Source organism: Diceros bicornis, chromosome 32 (genome assembly GCF_020826845.1).
Source record: "Diceros bicornis minor isolate mBicDic1 chromosome 32, mDicBic1.mat.cur, whole genome shotgun sequence".
Lineage (NCBI taxonomy): Eukaryota > Metazoa > Chordata > Mammalia > Perissodactyla > Rhinocerotidae > Diceros > Diceros bicornis.
This window is the reverse complement of record NC_080771.1, coordinates 23,488,462-23,506,546: the sequence shown is the minus strand read 5'-3', so window position 1 is coordinate 23,506,546 and position 18,085 is coordinate 23,488,462. Positions and strand designations below refer to the sequence as shown.

Below are 18,085 nucleotides of genomic sequence, written 5' to 3'. Positions count from 1 at the left end.
TCCCGAGGTTGTATTAACTCATATTTGGTTTTAAAAATTAGAGATAATCCATGTAAAGTTCTCAGAATAAACTTTGACACATAGTGAGTGTGCACCCAGTTTGAAGTATCCTAAGTAGGACTTCAGTATGGAGCTCTGTGAGAGAAAGGCATTTGGCTCAATTAAATACTTTCTTTTAAATGTCCAGTACTTTGTAATAAGCTTATTAAATTTATTTTTCAGAACAGAAATATTTCAGCCTGCCTGGTAGGAATTAACCCTAGTTTGGTCGAGGGTCAGTTAACACTATTAAATAGCCTTGAACCTATGGTGGTCAGAGAGGGGTCCAAGTTTCCTTTTTATGATATTGGAAGAGGTCCCCATTCCTGGCATAGTTATTTTTCTGGCTACAACTTAACTAGGGCACTTCCTTCTGGACCACATGATCTATAATTATCTCAACTGTACACAACCTTTAGTGCAGGCTAAGGAAAAGTTCTGTGCTTGTTCTGTACCATCACAGAAGCTTTTTAGAAATGACCTCAGCTCTTGTCTCCTCCATGGTTTGGCAGTCCTACAAACTGCCAGAGTAGTCATTTTGCTCTAGTCTTGACCACTATTGATGTGAGCTCTCATATCACCTTAATTAATTCTGGATCTCCATCAGTGGGTTTTATTATCTCCTTGGCTCTGGGGAATAAATAAAAAGATGGATTACCTTTTCTCTCAAACATGAGTTTTTTGGTGCTATGGACCTTAATGCTGCTATTTCTGTGACCATATTCCTAAGTGCAGCTGATTGCTGTCTGGGATAGAATTTTAAGTTGGACAAACTGAATTCTGCTGGGAAAAGTAGCCAGCACCTAGTCTAAATACTGCATCCTCTTTAGAAAATGCCACTTAATGAGGAAAGGCATGAGTTTGGAAAAGGTAAGCTAGGTTTAAATAGCCCTTGGGGCTATAGATTATCTTTGCGAGGGTCCATCCCCAAGTCAGCATCGGTTCTTTAGTGTCATAGTTCTGCCTCATCAACTTGTAAAGGCCCAGATAAGGGGTCTTTGCTTGGAGAGGCTAAGTTGAGGAGCACCCTCCCTCAGAAAAGGACAATCTGCCACAAGTCACTGCCTGAAAACTTCTACTCAGTCTCTCCTAGATAATTCCTTTGCTAGAATGAAATTGAGAGAAAAACAGGAAAGGGCCAGTAAAGATAAAATTAATTTATTTGCTCTTACAACTCCATGGGCCATACTGGGGCCCCACAGTCCTACAGGCATACCCTACAGCAGTGGGCTGGGGAGTCCAGTTCTCTGGAGTGCCTGCTCCTTTGTCCAGAGCTGCATTGAGCTGGGTCCTTTCTGACCCCATCATCCTGCTCCCACATGCAAGGGGTGCACAGGTCCACCTGCAACAAACCTGGGCCTGCCTCTGGCAGCAAGGACAGAGCCCTGATCCCTGCGGGCCTGGGTGGGTGGATGAGCGGGTGGGCAGGCAGGAGGGTGTGGTTCAGTGCAGAGAGCTGCTGTTCTGCTCTTCAAAGGCCATCTTGCCCAGGAGCTGGCTGTCCAATTCCACCCCACTCACAGGTAGCTGGAAGAAGTTCATTTCGGCTGCTAAGGCTGCCATGGCAGAAGGGTCCTGGCCAAACTGAGCTCGCAACATCATGTCCATTTTCTCTAGCCTCCTCTTGAGCCGCTTGGCCTCCCGCTCCCGGATAAGTCGGGCCTGCCGCTTCTCTGGGGTTTCATTGGCCCGCTTCAGCCTCATGGCCTCCCGATCTCGCTGCAGCCGGCGTGCCCGCTGCTCGTCTGTCTCCTGCATGCGCTGCAGGCGCTTGGCCTCGCGGTCCCTCATGCGCCTTACCTCCCGCTCCTCGGGGGTCTCATTGTCCCGCCGGCTCTTCTTGGCCGTGCGCTCTCGTTCCAGCCGCTGCAGCCGTACTTCCAAAGGCTCGTTCTGTCGACGGAGAGCCCACTTGCGTACACTGGGTGTCTGGGATTCCAGAAGCTTACGGTAGGCAGCACAGTTGTTGCACACAAGCAGAATTCCAGCAGGGTACACTGGAGGACTAAAAGCAATGTCCTTTCCCTCAGCGCTGGAGGGGCCTTCACTGTGGGCTGGGGGCAGGGATTCCACATTAAGTACTTCAGGAAGTTTCTCACTGGAAAGCAAAAATTTTGGATGGTTAGTGTCACCTAGTAAGGCTTAGGTATCCAGCCCTGATTTACTCTTGTCCTACCAGACGAGTTGCTCCAAGTTCACCACTAGGGGTCAGTTTGAGTGCTTAGGAGACCTCTTCTACCTCTCCGCCCCTGCTCAGTGGCCTAGGGTGTCTACCAAGTCTTAAAGCTCACCTGGAGTTAGAGACTGAGCCAACTGCCACAGCAAGCCACCAGATCAGACGAGCCCTTAAAATGTGCAGTTTTCATTCAAGCAGGAATGATGGTGTTTGGTAGGAGCTGTGCAGGGCAGTCCTACTGTGGTAGCAGGCAGTCCTCTTTGAGGTGGAGGCTGCCTTCAGGGGAGGTACAGTCCACTGGCTCAACCACCTCCTCCCCTGGCCGACTCTGCGTTGTACACTAGCAAATGGGACTAGGACACAATTTACACAGTTCTGGTCTCCTTAGGACACAGTGGAGACTATGTCCTCACATCAGGGTCCTCTCAGTACCCTGTCACTTCTTTCTCCATGCTTTATCTTGAATACTCTTGGACTTCCTCACATCTCTTTCTAGATGAAAATATTCTGACAGGAAAGTAATGGGAATTCATTTCCCTTTAGGGATGTCCAATGGAACAGGCATACTTATTAGCCTCATTACTTGTCTTTCCAAAGAGTCAAGAGTCAGTTGCCTTTGCATTACCTATCTCTAGCATTCACTTTGACTTGGGACAGCAGAACCCACATCCAGTAATTTGTTCCCAGCACAAGAGGGTTAGGTGCTCGGCTAACCTGTTAAATGTGGCATGGCTGGTGAAACGGGCTCCACACACAGCACAGTTAGACCGCTGGTCCTCCGAGTGGATTAGGAGGTGGCGACCCAATGACCCTGGGGAGCTAAGGGCCCGGCCACAGACAGGACACATGTAGCTCTTGGCGCTCACCACCGCTGCAGTGTGCTGTAAAACAGAGCCTTAATCTGTCAGCTCATGCCACCTCGAGGACAATCTACACCCACTTAGGAACTACTTTCTGGGAAACATCCCCTTTCCTTAGTCTCAGAACAAGGGACTTGCAACTATTCTCCTTGTTTACCACCTGGAAAAGTAAGTGTTAATGGACCTTCAGAAGGGCCAGCCCATTCAGAGCATTGCTCAGATTTCATTAGTTTGCGTTTTGACTACATTCTGGGACACATGGCTAGCTTGAGGAACAATGGGACTCCAGGGCCAGAACCCTCTTCAGAGCCTGAGGAGAATCATGCTCGGGATAATTTCTCTCTGTCTGCTTGCCTCACATTGTGCAGGTACAACTGCATGTTAAGGGAGCAGTGAAGGCCAAGTCTAGAAGCTGGCTTGGAAGACTAGTATCCAAAAGGTATTTAAGTGTCCTGCTTTTCCTTCAATCTTTTAAAAAACAGTCTTCTGAAGAAATGCTTCTCCTCATGAACCAACTATCTATGGTAAAACCCAGGCTGCCATGTGTGCTGATGCCTTTTCAATACAGATCACAAGGCATGTGTGCTCTGCGATTGGATCAGGGAAAAAAGAACATCAAAATTTGTCTTATTCTGAGCCCTTCATTTACACTAACTTTCTCCCAGCATTTCAGAAACATTTATGTTAACTCATTGTTTTCTTCTTTAAAACAAAGCCCTCGTTATTAACAGATGTTAGTTTCTATTTTACTATTTAAAATATGCATTAAATAATTTAGAAAAAAATACTTAATTTTCATAATGTGTCTGCCTGGGAACCCAGACATAATTACCCAACATATCCTACTTATTCTTTAAAATGTTCTGAGGATTGGAGTGGAATCTTAATGGAAGCAACAACCCAAGGTTCCTTCAGGAGCTGGAGGCAAAGGATGAACAAGTTGCTGGTGCTCATGTTCTGAAGCACGCAGCTCCCCAGGCCATACCTGGTACACGTGGGCAATGAGCTGCTCCCGACTCCCACAGTCTAGCTGGCAAAGGGGACACTGGCAGAGTCCAAGTAAGGGGTCAGAATTCAAATTCTCCGTGACCTGCAATTCAACAAGTAGGCAATTCATTAAGACTACTGACCAGTCTCTTCCCTGCCCCTATTTCTTTTAACAGGGTATCCTGTTAAAAGGAACACAACTTGGTATCACATATTATTCTTAGGTTCCCATATGAACCAAAAGAAAATATAATAGGGGAAAGAGAATTAAATTTGGACCCATCTTCATTTTCTCCAAGGCTTCCTGGATGAGGACACAGGACTGCCCCAGAGAGAGCTTATCTATTTTTGTCCCTAAAGTAAACCCTGTAGAGAGAGAATTAGCTTCCCTCTTGCCACGCTTCCTGCAGGAATCCTCAGGAAACAATTTAGTGAGAAGATGGCACCTCAAGTAACACTTTGACTTAAATTTGCAGGCATATTCAAGAGCACACTTCAGGAAGTCAGCTAATAGTTTTGCAAAGGTGGATATTCTGTCTGGAAAGAAGTGGGGAGCTTTAGGAAGGAGAGCTGTACATGGGTGTAGTGATATGTAGGTAGAAAAAGAAAGCTAGGTGTGATGAGAACTGTGTGTCTGAGGTTTGGTAAATGGTGCTGTGAAGGAAGAGAGGCTTCACATGAAGGGGCCCAGGAGACCGTCAGAGGCAAGACTGTTGTCTGTGGATGAGAGGCATCAGGGCCGAGTAGGAGGGTGAGGGGGTTCCCAGACTCAGCAGCCATTTGTCACTTGCCTCATGCTCCACCACTTCGTTCCCACCAACAGGCTGTTCTGCATTTTCTAACTCTTTTTCCACTTTGACCACCCCTCCATCTTCCTCTGATGTGTGGGAAGAGACTTCATCTTGTGTGGTTTCCTCTTCGTCACCCTCACTGTCACCTGGAACATACAAACTGGTCACTTGTTCTGATTTTTGCATGAAGACATCTTGAGTTGCTTTCCACCCTAGAGTTTGCAGCTATAATGGAAAACATTTTCAGATCTTCCATAACACAGTTTGTGTCAGTGCTTAGTAGGATAAAATCATGTTAAGTGGAAGCCAGCTATAGCTGTTGTTTATAATGCTATATACACACTAAAGAGAAAATCTGATGCAGAACTGCATTGGAAAATGGTTATTTGGCCCTGTACATTATCACAAAAATAATAACTTCTTACACATGGTTCCCAAATATCTCACACTTCAAATCACACCTCCCACGCACCTCACACCATGCTCATTCCCATAACACATCATCTCTGACTTACCAACACTTCTCACTGATTTTATTACTTACTTTTCTCCATAGCCCCCCTGCACAATTTCTCCATGGTGTCACATATACTATTCTATTCTGAGTCCCACTAATCTGTTCTTTCCCAACAAACCCCAAGACACACTTACAGAAATACCAACAAGTTTTTCTTTCCTCTTATCAATAAAGGAGGCAGTAGTAAATTAGGTAAAAATGATGTCACTTTACAGAGAAAGGGCTGTTCAGTACAGTGGAAAAATTAGCACAGCAACCAACCTCAGGCAGTCTGTAGTTATATTTCACTCACTGTGTTCTTACTCTGCTAGAAACTCAGCTTTCTAGGCTAAATACGTCAACTGTTTCTGTTGGTTCTTTGGATTATCTGATGGATGACTGAATGCATTAAGTGCAGGGAACAGGCCATTCTTTACTTTAGGATAAAATAAAATTTCTTGTGACTAAAGTAAGAATTGAGTTTGTTTTAATTTAGAGGGCAGGATGTGGCTGTGAGAAGGTCTGCCTGTTGCTGGGGGATCTGCAAGGTTTGTGTGATTTTTTACTGTATTACTTATAAAATAGGAAAAAAAATGATTAAGGAAAAAAACCAAGATAACAAAAGGAGTTCTTTCTGAAAGGAAAAAATAAAGTGCTAGTACCGTGAAGATCACAAGAGGAAGCCAAGCCTAGGGAAGCTGTCAGACTCCAGCCCCATCCCAACCCCACCTAGATCCTGGACTCCTGGGCCTGACTGTAACAAGAGAGAAATACAGGGTAGAGTTTCACCAGTCTCTCTGCATCAGCTAACAGTTCCTAGCTGACAGTGCTTCTTGTCTTCTCTCTACTGTCCCTTGCAAATTCTAAATCACCAGTATGTGGGCAAAACTGATTACATTCCCTTTCTTCATAAAAAAATCTAACCAAATCAGCTGCTAGCAGTTAACGTGTCTGTTAGACACTCCGCTTGGTTGGTGTACTGGATTTGGGCCCTGGAAAGATCTATGGTACATATGCCTTATTCCCCAGCCCAAAGCTTTAGTTTGAATCCATCTAATGAAAGATTGGCACAGATGAAATCATACCATATTTTCTCACCAGCTTATTTGGAATACTTGTAAACTTAGTCTAAGATAACACTGTATCAAACACATTTTTGTAATTTATCAAAAATCCAAATATATCTCTCTACTAGAAAGATTTTTAAAAAATAAATATGCTGTCTAGAGGGATGATGCATCTTTTCCAGAATGGAAACCTATTAGACTTTTATAGATGTTGCCATTCCTACTTTTTACTCAAACAGGTGGCTCCCTCAGGTTTTCTAGAAATATTTGGGTTCATTTTTCTGTACCTGAGCAATTAATTGCTAAATTATTATTATTTTGTTGTTGCTAAATTATCAGTTTGAGTGGAAACTGTAGTTCCTAGAAGGTTGCAGAACTTTCTCCCTCTTCGTTCTTCCTCAACCCCAAATGTGCAGAAAAATCAGAAATGTCACTCTGAATTGACACTAATAACAACCAATATCAGATGGATAAGATTAGTAAAGTGTGGAAGTCATCCTAGGAAATACATCTCAAAGTTTATTTGTTCAGGAAGGTCATGGAACAGAGACGATCCAGGAGGCTCAGCCGGTTACCAGCCACTGTATTCCATCTCTTAACCACAGGGATCTACGTAGGACTTGGTATGGGAAGACCTCCTCATTAGCATTTTATATGATGCATAATCTCATTAGTAAGCAAATCCTCTTGTATAACATTAAAATGGGGACCTCAAGCAAAAGTTTCATTAATGCCACTCTTACCCTTTATTAATTATGAATAAAAAGATCCTAGGAGACAGAGATTGTTTTCTTTTCATCTGACCTAACCCAGGGGCTGCTTGAGCACTAATTATTCCTATGCCCCTCTCTATCACAATCATCCCAAACCTATCTGTGCATGGCACTGTGCCAAGTACTTCAGTCCGTGAATTTAAAAAAAAACCATAATGCCAAACCTATTCTCTGGATAAGCATATGCCTATAGACTTTAGAACACGTTTGGGAACACTGAGGATCCACAAATCTCTCTCTTCATGTCTTCCTCCCAACCCCCATGCACAATCCCCAGAGCACACACACTCTGATAATTCTTCTCCCATTGCCCTGAGTCATTACCAGAAGGTGCAGAACTCACTGCTACTGGAGTCCTGATCTCTTAGGTGTTGGATAGCTTGTCGCTGACTGCCAAGGTCTCCAGGAAAATCAGTTTTCATCATCGCCTGGCGGGCTTGCTCTTCTAGCCCAGCAAATACTTGATCCCCTGGTGGTCACAAGGAAAAATAGTCAGGCCACCAGCTGGGCAGCACATCCCCAGGCAAGCTGGTTGGAAAGTCAGACCATTCAAAGGTAGGAGACAGGCAGGAACCCTGTGGTGAGGTCGTTCATCTCCGAGTCAGCTTGTTGCTTCCAACAGTTTCTGGGTGCAGCTACTCTCCTGGGCAGTAAGCCAGATGCTCTAGAAAGCATCAGTTGCTTCACTGAAATCTTCCTAATCTTGACTCCTTTCAAAAGGTGATCAATTGCTACTTTACAAATTTAACTTCAGAATCTCAATTCCATTTACAACCTTCCATCAGGATTGGGGAGACAGAGGCAAGAAGAGGCAAAGTGATGGGATGAAGATAGGGCAACAAATTTGGGCACAATCTCTGCATCTTAATGTACTAGCACAATGGCCCAGACTCAGTGTCTATCTCTGACTATAAACAAATGCCTCAAATAATCTGTCTAAAGAACAGTATCTCTAATCCCATCTTTCATCCACTATCCTTCCAAGACATGCTCTGGAAGTTCTTCCTTGACTCTCTTTCTAATGTCTATCAGAATTAGCCATGAGCAAATCAACAGCTGGTTGAATAATGGATTAAAAGGAGAATAGATAATATATGAACTCATTTCTGCTGAGGAACAAATTTCCTAAAACATGCCAACTAATTTGCAACAAATAATATTTCATCTAGACTCCTTGGTCCAATGTAGGTTTTTTTTTTTTTTTTATGGAGTATCCAAAAACCCTGGACCCATCCTTGATATGCATTTACTTCTGAGGAACTCTGCAGAGTGGTTATTGAAGAGTTAAAATTTAGTGCTCTTTTATTTCCAAGAGGCCAGGCATAAGGAGAAAAGAGAATTGGGTTTCTCGAGGTTTCCATTATCTCAATCAGAGTGGAAACTACAGTCCCCATTCTCCAGCCACCAAGAGAGAATAATAAAAAGCCCTAGTGAAATGTTTGACAATAGAACAGGCACTTTCTTACTGAAGAGATAAAGGAAACAGGCTCAAGTTTCGAGACAGGATACAATGATGTAGGAGGAACGAACTGGTCAGTTGACCTGCACTACTAGTCTGTGGGCAGTGAAAGAACTGATGTGAAGTAGCTTCATGTGATTCACTTAGCCATTCATTCAGCAAATATTGAGCATCTATTATATGCTAAGTGCAGAACACTAATAATAGCTATGATTTGCCACTTCCTAGTTCCAGGCTCTATGTTAAGTGCTTTATAGTTGTTACTTCACCTTAATTCTCTGTAAAACTCTATATGGTAGGTATTACTCCCCCATATTTTACTCAGGAGAAAACTAAGCTCTATGGTGGAACTAAGTATTCAAACCCAGATCTGTCCAACTCTAATATCCATGTTTTTAAACTGCTTTCTAGTAGAGATTTAAGCAGAAAGTTAGGCAGTTCATCAGAATGGTTTTGCTGAAAACAAACACTTGTCCCTGTGTGAGAAGAATGGCTCTGATCCTAGTGTTAGCACTACCTTCATACCATAAGAAACTGATACATACAACTCAAATATCAAAATAATGTTCTCAGGGCCAGTATATGACAAAAGGAACCATCATTTTGATGGTTCTGATACCATGTGATGAGTTACCATGCCTGGTTTAGAGTAACTAATATTATGGCTACTCTGACTGATACTATGAGTGGGAGTAGAGGTGGTTAGAGTTCAAGTGTATATCTAGCCACATAGCCCTCAAGTGAAAGAAAAATAAGCTGCTTTAAGTCCAGTTTCCTAATATCCAAGATGACACTGGATATAAATTATTGCTAGGGAAAGCAAAAAATGAATTCCTGTTATAGCACCTCCTCTTCCTTCTTTGCAGAAGTAAAATATTTAATTTCTCCATATTGGTTCCACTGGAACCACAAGACCATGGCCAACTGGAATCTACCCAGGAATCGTTACTGAATTCTGGGTAGATGCATGTTTTCAGACCTGGTAACTGTGGGCAGACATGGCACTTAGGAACAAGTTATGTATCAGCATATGATTATCAAGGGGCAGACCATTCTCATCAGTGACACTTTTCATCTCTAAAGAAACCTAGCCAGAAGCCAGCTAGGTTTATAATATACTAGGAATATACACTTTTTTCTTTTTCCTTTCTTAATAGGGACTCACCATTGGATCAGTAGCAGGGCATCTAAAAGGATATGTACTTTGTTAGATCAGCTAGTAATTCAGTTTAGTCTCCGTCAACTTGGGCTCAAAGTTTATTTTTGTCTATTGATGTTGCTCTTATATTTTATTCTATTCCTGACTTGGGAAAAAGGCTAAGGTGAACTTTATTCCTCAGGACTGTTCCTATTTTAAACATCAACATAAAGCAAAATATATAAAAACCATAAAAAAAGAAGTGATTTTGGCAGACCTCATAGGAAAAGATATGTGAATAATCTTCCAGTAGTCACTATTTACCTAATTCCATAAATCTAACTGTCCAAAATTACCCTTTTGTAAGAAGGTAGTGATACCTGCTACAAGTATGTCATATTAACTCAAGTAAAATGTGATCCAGAGATACTAGTGATTAAGAAGTGTTATACAATTGCCTGCTTTCATAATGTAGAATTATTATTTCCTTCTATCTTGAGACTGTTGGAGTAGGTTAAAAAAATCCTCTGGTCTCCAGATATTCATGTAGGGCAACCATCTTATTTAACATGAGTATTTATTTGTCTATTAATAGTTAGGAACAAGTCATCAAAGCTCCACAGTAAAAAGCAAGATGCCACCTCTCCTTTTTTTGGTATGAAATCAAGATACTGTTTGTCTGATTTGGCTAAGGTTTTTCAGACCAGATAAGAACAAGACCATGAAAGCAAGCTTGTAGAACAGATGAGAAGACTGAGATGAAAGTTATTAGAAAGGCAAAGATTTTACAATTCTTTTTCTTGAGTCCTTGGTGCAGTTAAATAAATGCAATTTCTGGCTGACCTTGAAATTAAGTAAAGCAGCTAAAACATTCTAAGAGAGCAGATGTCAAATTCAGAAAAAACAAGCTAGTATGGGGAATGAGGAGCTTAGGATCCATTTCTAGCTGACAGTCTCTGTAACCCAAGGTGCTATCACCTGTTGGGAACATAGCCATTTACCTCACAAGGGTGTTGACAGAATGAATGAAGACAAAACAAGTTGCGCTTTTTAGAAGAGAAGGGACTTTAAAGGCTTTTTTCCCTACTTCTCTGTAAAAGCTGAAACGCTTTAATTGAAGTTGCAAGTTTTTAGTCTCGTGTGTACTTTGCAATCTGAAAACAAAAGTCTCTTAAGAAAAAGTAGTTTTCTTTTTCTTAGTGGTTTGCTTGGTATAAACATACCAAATGAGAGTGTCCAAGGGACTCTATTTTCAATCTTTCTAGAAACAGTTGACAGAAATTGTACTCAGAAGGGGGTGAGATGAGGAAGGAGGGAGGGAAGAAGGTCTAACAGAGATTTCAGCCCATCAGCAGTTTCTCTGTGACTAACAATTCTGGGCTTTTATTCCAAAAGCTCTGCATCAAGTCTATAAATGAACTGTTCAAAACACAAAAGTCTGCCTGGATGTTTCTGCGGAAAGGAAAGATCATGACAGTAATTTAGATAGAGAGACACTCCTGAGGAAAGCCAAGTAAACGCCAGAGCAGCCTGCCCATTGGCTTTTAAAGTGGATCCGACAAATGCTGCCAGGCTACAGCAGTGGGATTCTTAATATATTCTTTTAGGCGGGCTTTGAGCTTCATGCCACACAATCTTCTTCCCAGAAGGCAGATCTAATGGAGTTCAGCCATTACCCTGCTCAAGTGCCGACTGGCTTTGACATTTAAGCAAAGCTTCTGCAGACTTTCCTGCCTCCCAGACCTTGAGTCCATTCCATTTACTTTAAATAGACGAGTAGCATTAAATTCAATACATTTGTTTGGTTCCATTTCACTGCAAGGGGATAGGAGACTCAAGTGGTCAGAAGACTGAAATTACCTCTTTCTACTTGCCATTTCTGTCATGGGCAATGAGAAGATGACTTTTCAAAAAAGGCAGAATCAGCTTTAGTCCCCAAATAGTAAATAAACAGAATGTCCTGAGAGACCAGCAAATCTCAGTGTCTTTTCTTCTTTGGTCAAGCTTAGTCCATCACTTGAGAAGCCCTCACAGTTCCATGTCCACATGGATCACTGAAAACAGCCCCTCCCTGGGGGTCTGCTTTTTAGTTGCAGCTGAACACTTCTGTTCACAGCCTCTTAATGGTCACCACCCCAGAGCCTGCAAAGTCCCTCCCACTCCACCACAATATCATGTTCACTTGCCCTGGAAACTGCATTTCTGCAGCTGTGGATGTATGATATTCTCTCCTTCTCCATGGCCTGTTTGTCCATCTGTTTTCTGACTCCAATACCAGCTCATCATGGGTTTGACTGACTATGGTGGGAGGAGATGCAGCTAATGGATATATGCTATGTGGACACAGGCATAGGCCACACAAGCCTTTACTGGCTCCCCCAGCCTTACCACAATCATGCCATCATGCCCGCCAGCTACTTTCCTCAAATCTAACCAGTCTTTATGGACAGGTGGCTTTTGTTAGGTAAATGCCCAACTCCTATGATTGCCTTATTTGTGAACACATCATTTCTACTAAGAGTACCTTTCCTGCCCTGTCTTCTTGGGGTCACATCTGTGTCTTTTATCAATACTCACCTTCAACCAATCCTCCTAAAACTGTGTTGGATTACCTATGGTAGAGATACTTCATTTTGTCTCTCTTGACAATCCTCACATTCAAGCCCACTAAATTTTACTGTTTTAGCAGCAATTTCTAAATCCTTCCTAAACCACTCACCTTTATATTAAGCAGCCTTCCACATCCTCCTATTCCAGAATATAGTCCTAGAAGCATCCAACTTGTCTTATAAAACTTTTCCAGGACTTAAATTGAAGAATTAATTGTATATGGAGGTTTCCTACCTTAATCTCATTAATCTACAAGATGTTGAAGTCTTCTTAATTCCTCTGTTCCTACTGTTTTTCTCCTACTCTTGAAATTACCCAATAAGATACGATATGGTACATAGTGCTTGGCATATAGTATGTTTTTAATAAATTTTAGTCCTCTTATCTTAACTCCTTGACGAATCTATCCTCTCAAATGTAGGTTTCTTCCTTTAAAAAAACCTTTCATATGTTATATCACTGAATTCTCTTCAAATGTTGCTGTACTTTATTTAGTTAGTCCTCCATAATAAGAGGGAGCTATTTGTCTCTTTTATAAACATTTGGGTGAGGATGCTTATCTCTCCAGATTATAGGAAACTATCTGGTTAATTATCTCAAATCTTCATAGATATATTAATGTTAATTTAATAAGGCACTTTTGAACACCCTCTATGAGCAGTGCTAGAAGTAGAGAGGGATAGCAGGAAATATATATGGGATATAGTCTCTGCCCTTTGGAAGTTTACAATCTAATTACGGAAATAAAAGATACGCATGAAACTGTTAAGAAACAATGCAAGACAATAGTGCATACTTGGTCTTCCTGTTACCAGTCTCTCCTTCATGTGATCCATCTACACTGCTTCATAGGCCCAAAACACCGCATTCTAAATGTTACTCCACTCTCCCTGCTTAAAAGCCTTCAGTAGCTCCGTACAGTCTACAGAATGAGATGTGAACTTTGCCTGGCCTTCAAGCCTCTACAATGTAGAGTTAAACATCTCCAACCTCACATCCTGTGTCTTCTGGAGAAATGAAACTTCTGCTTCATATAAAGTCTCCTTGTCTCCTAAACATATGTGCATTCCCTCTTGTATCTTTGCTTACATCGTTTTCCCTACCTGATTTTACCTCTCCCTTACTCTCATTTTAAAATCCACTTGCTACCTTCTAAGGCCTAGTTCATGTTCATGGTCTAGGGCTTCTTCCATCAAGTACTCCCTTGCTACCTCAGCCCAGGTAGCTCTCTCCCTCCTCTTAACTTCTATAGTATACACAGTCTTCAGCAACCCTGTGTGGCACTTAGCATATACTATCTTGTATTTTTATATTATTTTTTATATAAATATATATCTATCTGTGGCTACATTACAGTCTTACATATCCTTCTATTGTTTCACAGCCCTGGCATCCAGCACAAGGCTTTGCACAGAGTAGATATCCTATAAATGTTTGCTAATGTGAATACTAAGGATTAATCAAGTGTACCTACTCCTAAGACAGGTTTCTAACACCTCTTCCAGCAAACAGACACACTTTAAATCCATCATGTTCAACACCTTTAACCCTTTTTTCCTTCACAAATTAGTGGGAGCCTCTCACCTAAATTCAGATTACTTTTCCATTCCAACCCTCAACCTTCCCAGCTTCCAGAAGACAAAGTCCAATACTCACAGTGAACTTTATTTGGATTTGTCTGTTTCCGACGGGACATGTTTCCCTGGTCCAAGAGCTCTGGTCTTTCCCAGTTTCACGACTGGATATGTTACTACCTTCTTGCAGGGTGCTGACCTACAATAAAAAGGATACTGTTAGCACAAGTCATTTTGCCCAAAAATTATACTGAATTAAAAAATAAAAAGACTTTCAAAAATAGTTCTTGAGCATATAAAACTCACCAGTTACAAATAATTGTACTAATTAAAGAAAGAAAGAAATGAATAAATCTCTATCACAACATCAAGGTCCCAAGAACTTTAAGAGGGGACTCCTTCAGAGGATTTAGAAAATTCCACTCTAAATCTATCTGTGGAATCCAGAATACTGTTAAGTGATTGTGATCAAGGTCATAGGATAGAAAAGGAAGCAAAAAACGCAGGCAGCCAGCATTAGAAGCACTGTGGGCTCAAAGGGATAACCCCTGTGAATTGTAAAAGGAAGCAAAAGGAAGCTAAAGAGCATGGCAGCTCACACGTCACATGCCCACTGGAAGTCAAGCCCTGCAATCTGCAGCAATGGTAGCCTCCAGATGTTTTTTCAATAAGTTATCTCGCCTGGAGGTGACAAAGGCATCACATCGCTGTGAGACAGGAAACATCTCAAAACTCTTACGCATCTGTAAATGAAAACAGTGTGGCAAGTGGAGCCTCTATCTAGTGATGCAGGCACAGTGCTGGGCACAGGATGACAGGGCACTAAAGCCAGTCAGGCTTCCAGTGTTGAAGATGGGCTCTCATCAGAAAAGCCGGATGCCATCCACCTTGCTGAGTACTAATTCAGTATCCCAATGTGAAATATCAACCCGGCCTTGCTCACATGCCCTGGAGTGGTGGTCAAAGTTAATAACTCTAGTGCTTCTTCTCAATCCAGCCTCTATGTAGCAAAGAGATCAGTGGAAGGAACAAAAAGAAAAGCTCCTCAAATGAGAAGTTTGCAGAGACATGCACCTGCTTTCCTGAAATAGGGGGGGAACAGATACTTAAGCCTAGAGGTTCCTAGTTAGTTATAAGACAGATTTTCCCAGCAGAAAGTGCCATTAGAGAGTCTGAAATGGATTAGTAGCAGAAGCTGTGAAATTTTCTTTGAAAGATAGAGTGAATAAACAGACATAGATTAAAAAGAGACAGATTCTCTTTCCTACCAAAGACAAGAATATGGATCTGGTCACCCTCTAAGTTTTCTTTCAGTTCCTGCCTTCTCAAATTGTACTCCTGCACTGAATAAGAAAATATAAAATTGTAGTTTATTGCCTTAAGAGACATTTTGTGAGGCACCTACCAGCTATACTTTGCACTCCAGTTAGTGAAGACTCACCTCCTGTTATGCCAACTAACTCCTCTACGTAGCTAGAAAGGACCTCAGCCCTGTAATCAGATCCTGCCTCCCCTTACCAAGAGAAGAAAGAAACCGCAAATGGCAAAGACAGGCCTCCACAGGAAGTGGCAAAGGAAGCAGCTTTCAGGCAGTCTTCTATCATATCTGCATATCAAACACAGTTCTTTTTCAGACCTTCAATTAAAACAAAAACAAAAACAACTCCAAATTGATACAGTAAAAATAAATTTTAACTATTTAGAGGGCAGTATGCTGAGTGTTAATGCTAATGGTATGTGTTCTCTGTTCTAAATTTTGTGTAGATCATTTCTTTCTAATCAAGTAGTTATTTCATTAATGGAAGCAGTGAATGAATATTACACTTTGGGTCTTTTCCTATAAGTCTGTGGAATCACAAAGTGGAAAGTCGAATGAAATGCAGGTTGTCTATCATTTTTTTCTAAAATTTGCAGAGCTACACCTCTCTATTGTATAAGGAAAAAATGAAATCTTAACTAATTTTTAAATTTTCTCCTCATCAAGATCAGAAATTGAAACTGTGAGATAAAGGTAATAAAGACCCTTCTGAAGGAAGGCCAAATAATTTGAGACAGGCTGTATTCAAATCATCTTGGTGAGGCAACAGTTCAATACTAAAGCTACAAGTCAGAAACAGAGATGAGTATCTGCATATTTAAATCGGCAGTGTCCACTGCATCTCACAGTCCTCCTAGTGGCCAAACGGGGAATGGACCAAATGGTACCCAAGGGGACTTGCCACCTGAGGGATTAAGGGGAAAATAAACAAATACTCTCCCCTCTCTCAAAAGAAAGCCTATGGGGTCATGAACTCTTGAAAATAAGTAAGTAGGAAAGTGAATGAATAAGTGAATAAACGAATAAACAAAAAAATAAATAACTAGCACTAGAAGTACATTCTTGACTGCACAGCAAGATCTCAGAGGTTAGACAACTTTTACAGGCAGTAAAAGCTGTTAAAATCCATAGACACATTGCCCTAAAGGTCATTCATTCATTTCAACACTGCCTAGGTTCCCAAGCCCGAATCTGAAACCAACACAAAAATGTAAACGAATAGCTGCTTGAACATCACCATCTGGAAGAAAAACGGGATGGGAAGAAAGGTAAACGGTGAGATTCAGGTCTACAAGGGATTCCATTTTAAAAAGAAGGCAGCTTTGTCTGTCTTTAGAACAAGGTTTAAGAGTCCTCAGGAGGAGGGGCAACCATCTCCCCTTAACACTGTCCCTCCTCTCCCACAGGTGTTAGGTTGCAGCTGCCAGGACACACCACAGACTTGAGCAAGAAAAAAAAAGGGTGAAATCCAAGCTTTAAGAAAAGAAGGTGCACTCCCACCTCCAGCTCTGGTGCAGTTCCCACGGAGCAAAGTAAACTCGCCTGAATCCTAGTGATTTGTATCTGGCAAAAAGGAGAGGACAAGAAAGCTGGTCACGTAGCCGCCTCACTGTTCACCCTGTTCCCACTTCTGTTCGGTCTGGAGCGTGTGTATAATCAGCCGAGATGGTCCCTCTGGCTTCTTCAAGCATGAGCACAGGTAGATTCCCAAGAATTATCAGACAAGAGCCAGAGGTCTTCCGAAGCGGCTCAGACAAACCCTCAGACAAAACAGTCTTCTCAGAATCTAAATTTAGAAGCCTTTCTGCAAGACCACACCGCGGGATTGATACCCGGGTCGGCACTCCCACGCCCACCCTCCCCCTCCCCCAGCTCCACCCCAGCCTGTCAGCCGCCGGGCCGTCCTGGCTGTGCCCGGCCGAGCCCGACCTGGGCCCACGCGGGGAGGGTGGCGGCGAGGACGCCCCTCCCGCGCCCGAAACCGCCAGAGGGACGGAAAGAGGAACGGCCGGGTGAGGAGCCAGCCGGGTCCGGCCTCGTCTCGGGAACCCGGGGCAGGGCGGGGGTCGGAGCCTGGGCTGCCCCCGGCCCCCAGGCCCGAGCGAGACCCTAGCCCCCTCCCCAGACACAGACAGACAAAGGGACGGACAGCCGGCGACCAAGACGGGGGCGAGGAGCCCCTGCATCCTCAGCCGCGCCCCGGAGGGAAGGAGTCGGGGGTCTTTTTACCCGACGCCTCGGCGCTCCGCGGCGCTCCGGGTGCCTGGGCCCCGCCTCCGGACAGACGGACCGCCGGACAATGGGCCCCGGGCCGCAGCTCGGGCCGGCTAGGCCGGGGCTCTCTGGGACTGGGCCCTGGCAGGCGGAGGGCGGCTCCGGGCCGAGCCGGAGGCTGGGAGCCGAGGGGCGGCGCTGCAGACGGACAAAGCCACCGGCAGACAGACAGACGGAGGGGGAAAAGATGGCGACGCGGGCGGCGGGAGCGCGCTGCTCGCGCACCCGCAGCGAGTGGGGCGCGTGCACGAGCCTCTTCTCTCCCCTTCCCCCTTCTCCGGCTTGGTCCCCCTCCCCGCTCCTCAGGCGCGCGCCTGAACGGCGTGGGCGGGGCTTGAGGGGAGAGGGTCCGGGGAGGTGGGACTTAAGGGAGCATCCAATCACAGACGTTCGAGAGGGGCTTCACCTTCATCCTCGCGCCCTGGAGACCACCCAGCCTCTCACCCTCCCTGGTCTTTTTCTAGCCGTGTCAGCCCCTAACCCCTCCTGGACCTGTAAGCTCCGCCCTAACTGTCAGCTTTGA

At 43.5% G+C, this 18,085-nt stretch overlaps 1 protein-coding gene across 5 annotated transcripts; it reads right to left on the bottom strand.

Annotated features, from left to right (window-relative positions):
• Window positions 1–1,181: 1,181 nt before the first annotated feature.
• Window positions 1,182–17,813, bottom strand: ZNF821 (zinc finger protein 821). Of its 5 annotated transcripts, none has more exons than XM_058528181.1 (9): window positions 17,518–17,812; window positions 16,789–16,851; window positions 15,489–15,606; window positions 14,053–14,169; window positions 7,533–7,658; window positions 4,854–4,999; window positions 4,061–4,165; window positions 2,930–3,096; window positions 1,182–2,137 (listed from the first exon to the last, which is right to left on the bottom strand). In XM_058528181.1, the coding sequence occupies exons 4-9, from the start codon at window positions 14,090–14,092 to the stop codon at window positions 1,483–1,485; spliced, it is 1,239 nt and encodes a 412-aa protein (XP_058384164.1). In that variant the 5' UTR covers window positions 14,093–14,169; window positions 15,489–15,606; window positions 16,789–16,851; window positions 17,518–17,812; the 3' UTR covers window positions 1,182–1,482. The 5 variants fall into 5 exon arrangements, with proteins under 5 accessions (XP_058384164.1, XP_058384165.1, XP_058384168.1 ...); XM_058528182.1 differs by having other exon boundaries at window positions 15,489–15,576; XM_058528185.1 differs by lacking the exon at window positions 7,533–7,658 and having other exon boundaries at window positions 17,518–17,813.
• Between the last annotated feature and the right edge of the window lie 272 nt (window positions 17,814–18,085).

Coding starts and splice junctions, on each gene's coding strand:
- ZNF821 (XM_058528181.1), bottom strand. CDS start 14,092: ATGTCCCGTCGGAAACAGACAAATCCAAATAAAGTTCACT. Junction 7,659..14,052: donor AAATCCAAATAAAGTTCACT/GTGAGTATTGGA, acceptor TGTGACCACCAG/GGGATCAAGTATTTGCTGGG. Junction 5,000..7,532: donor AGATCAGGACTCCAGTAGCA/GTGAGTTCTGCA, acceptor TGTATGTTCCAG/GTGACAGTGAGGGTGACGAA.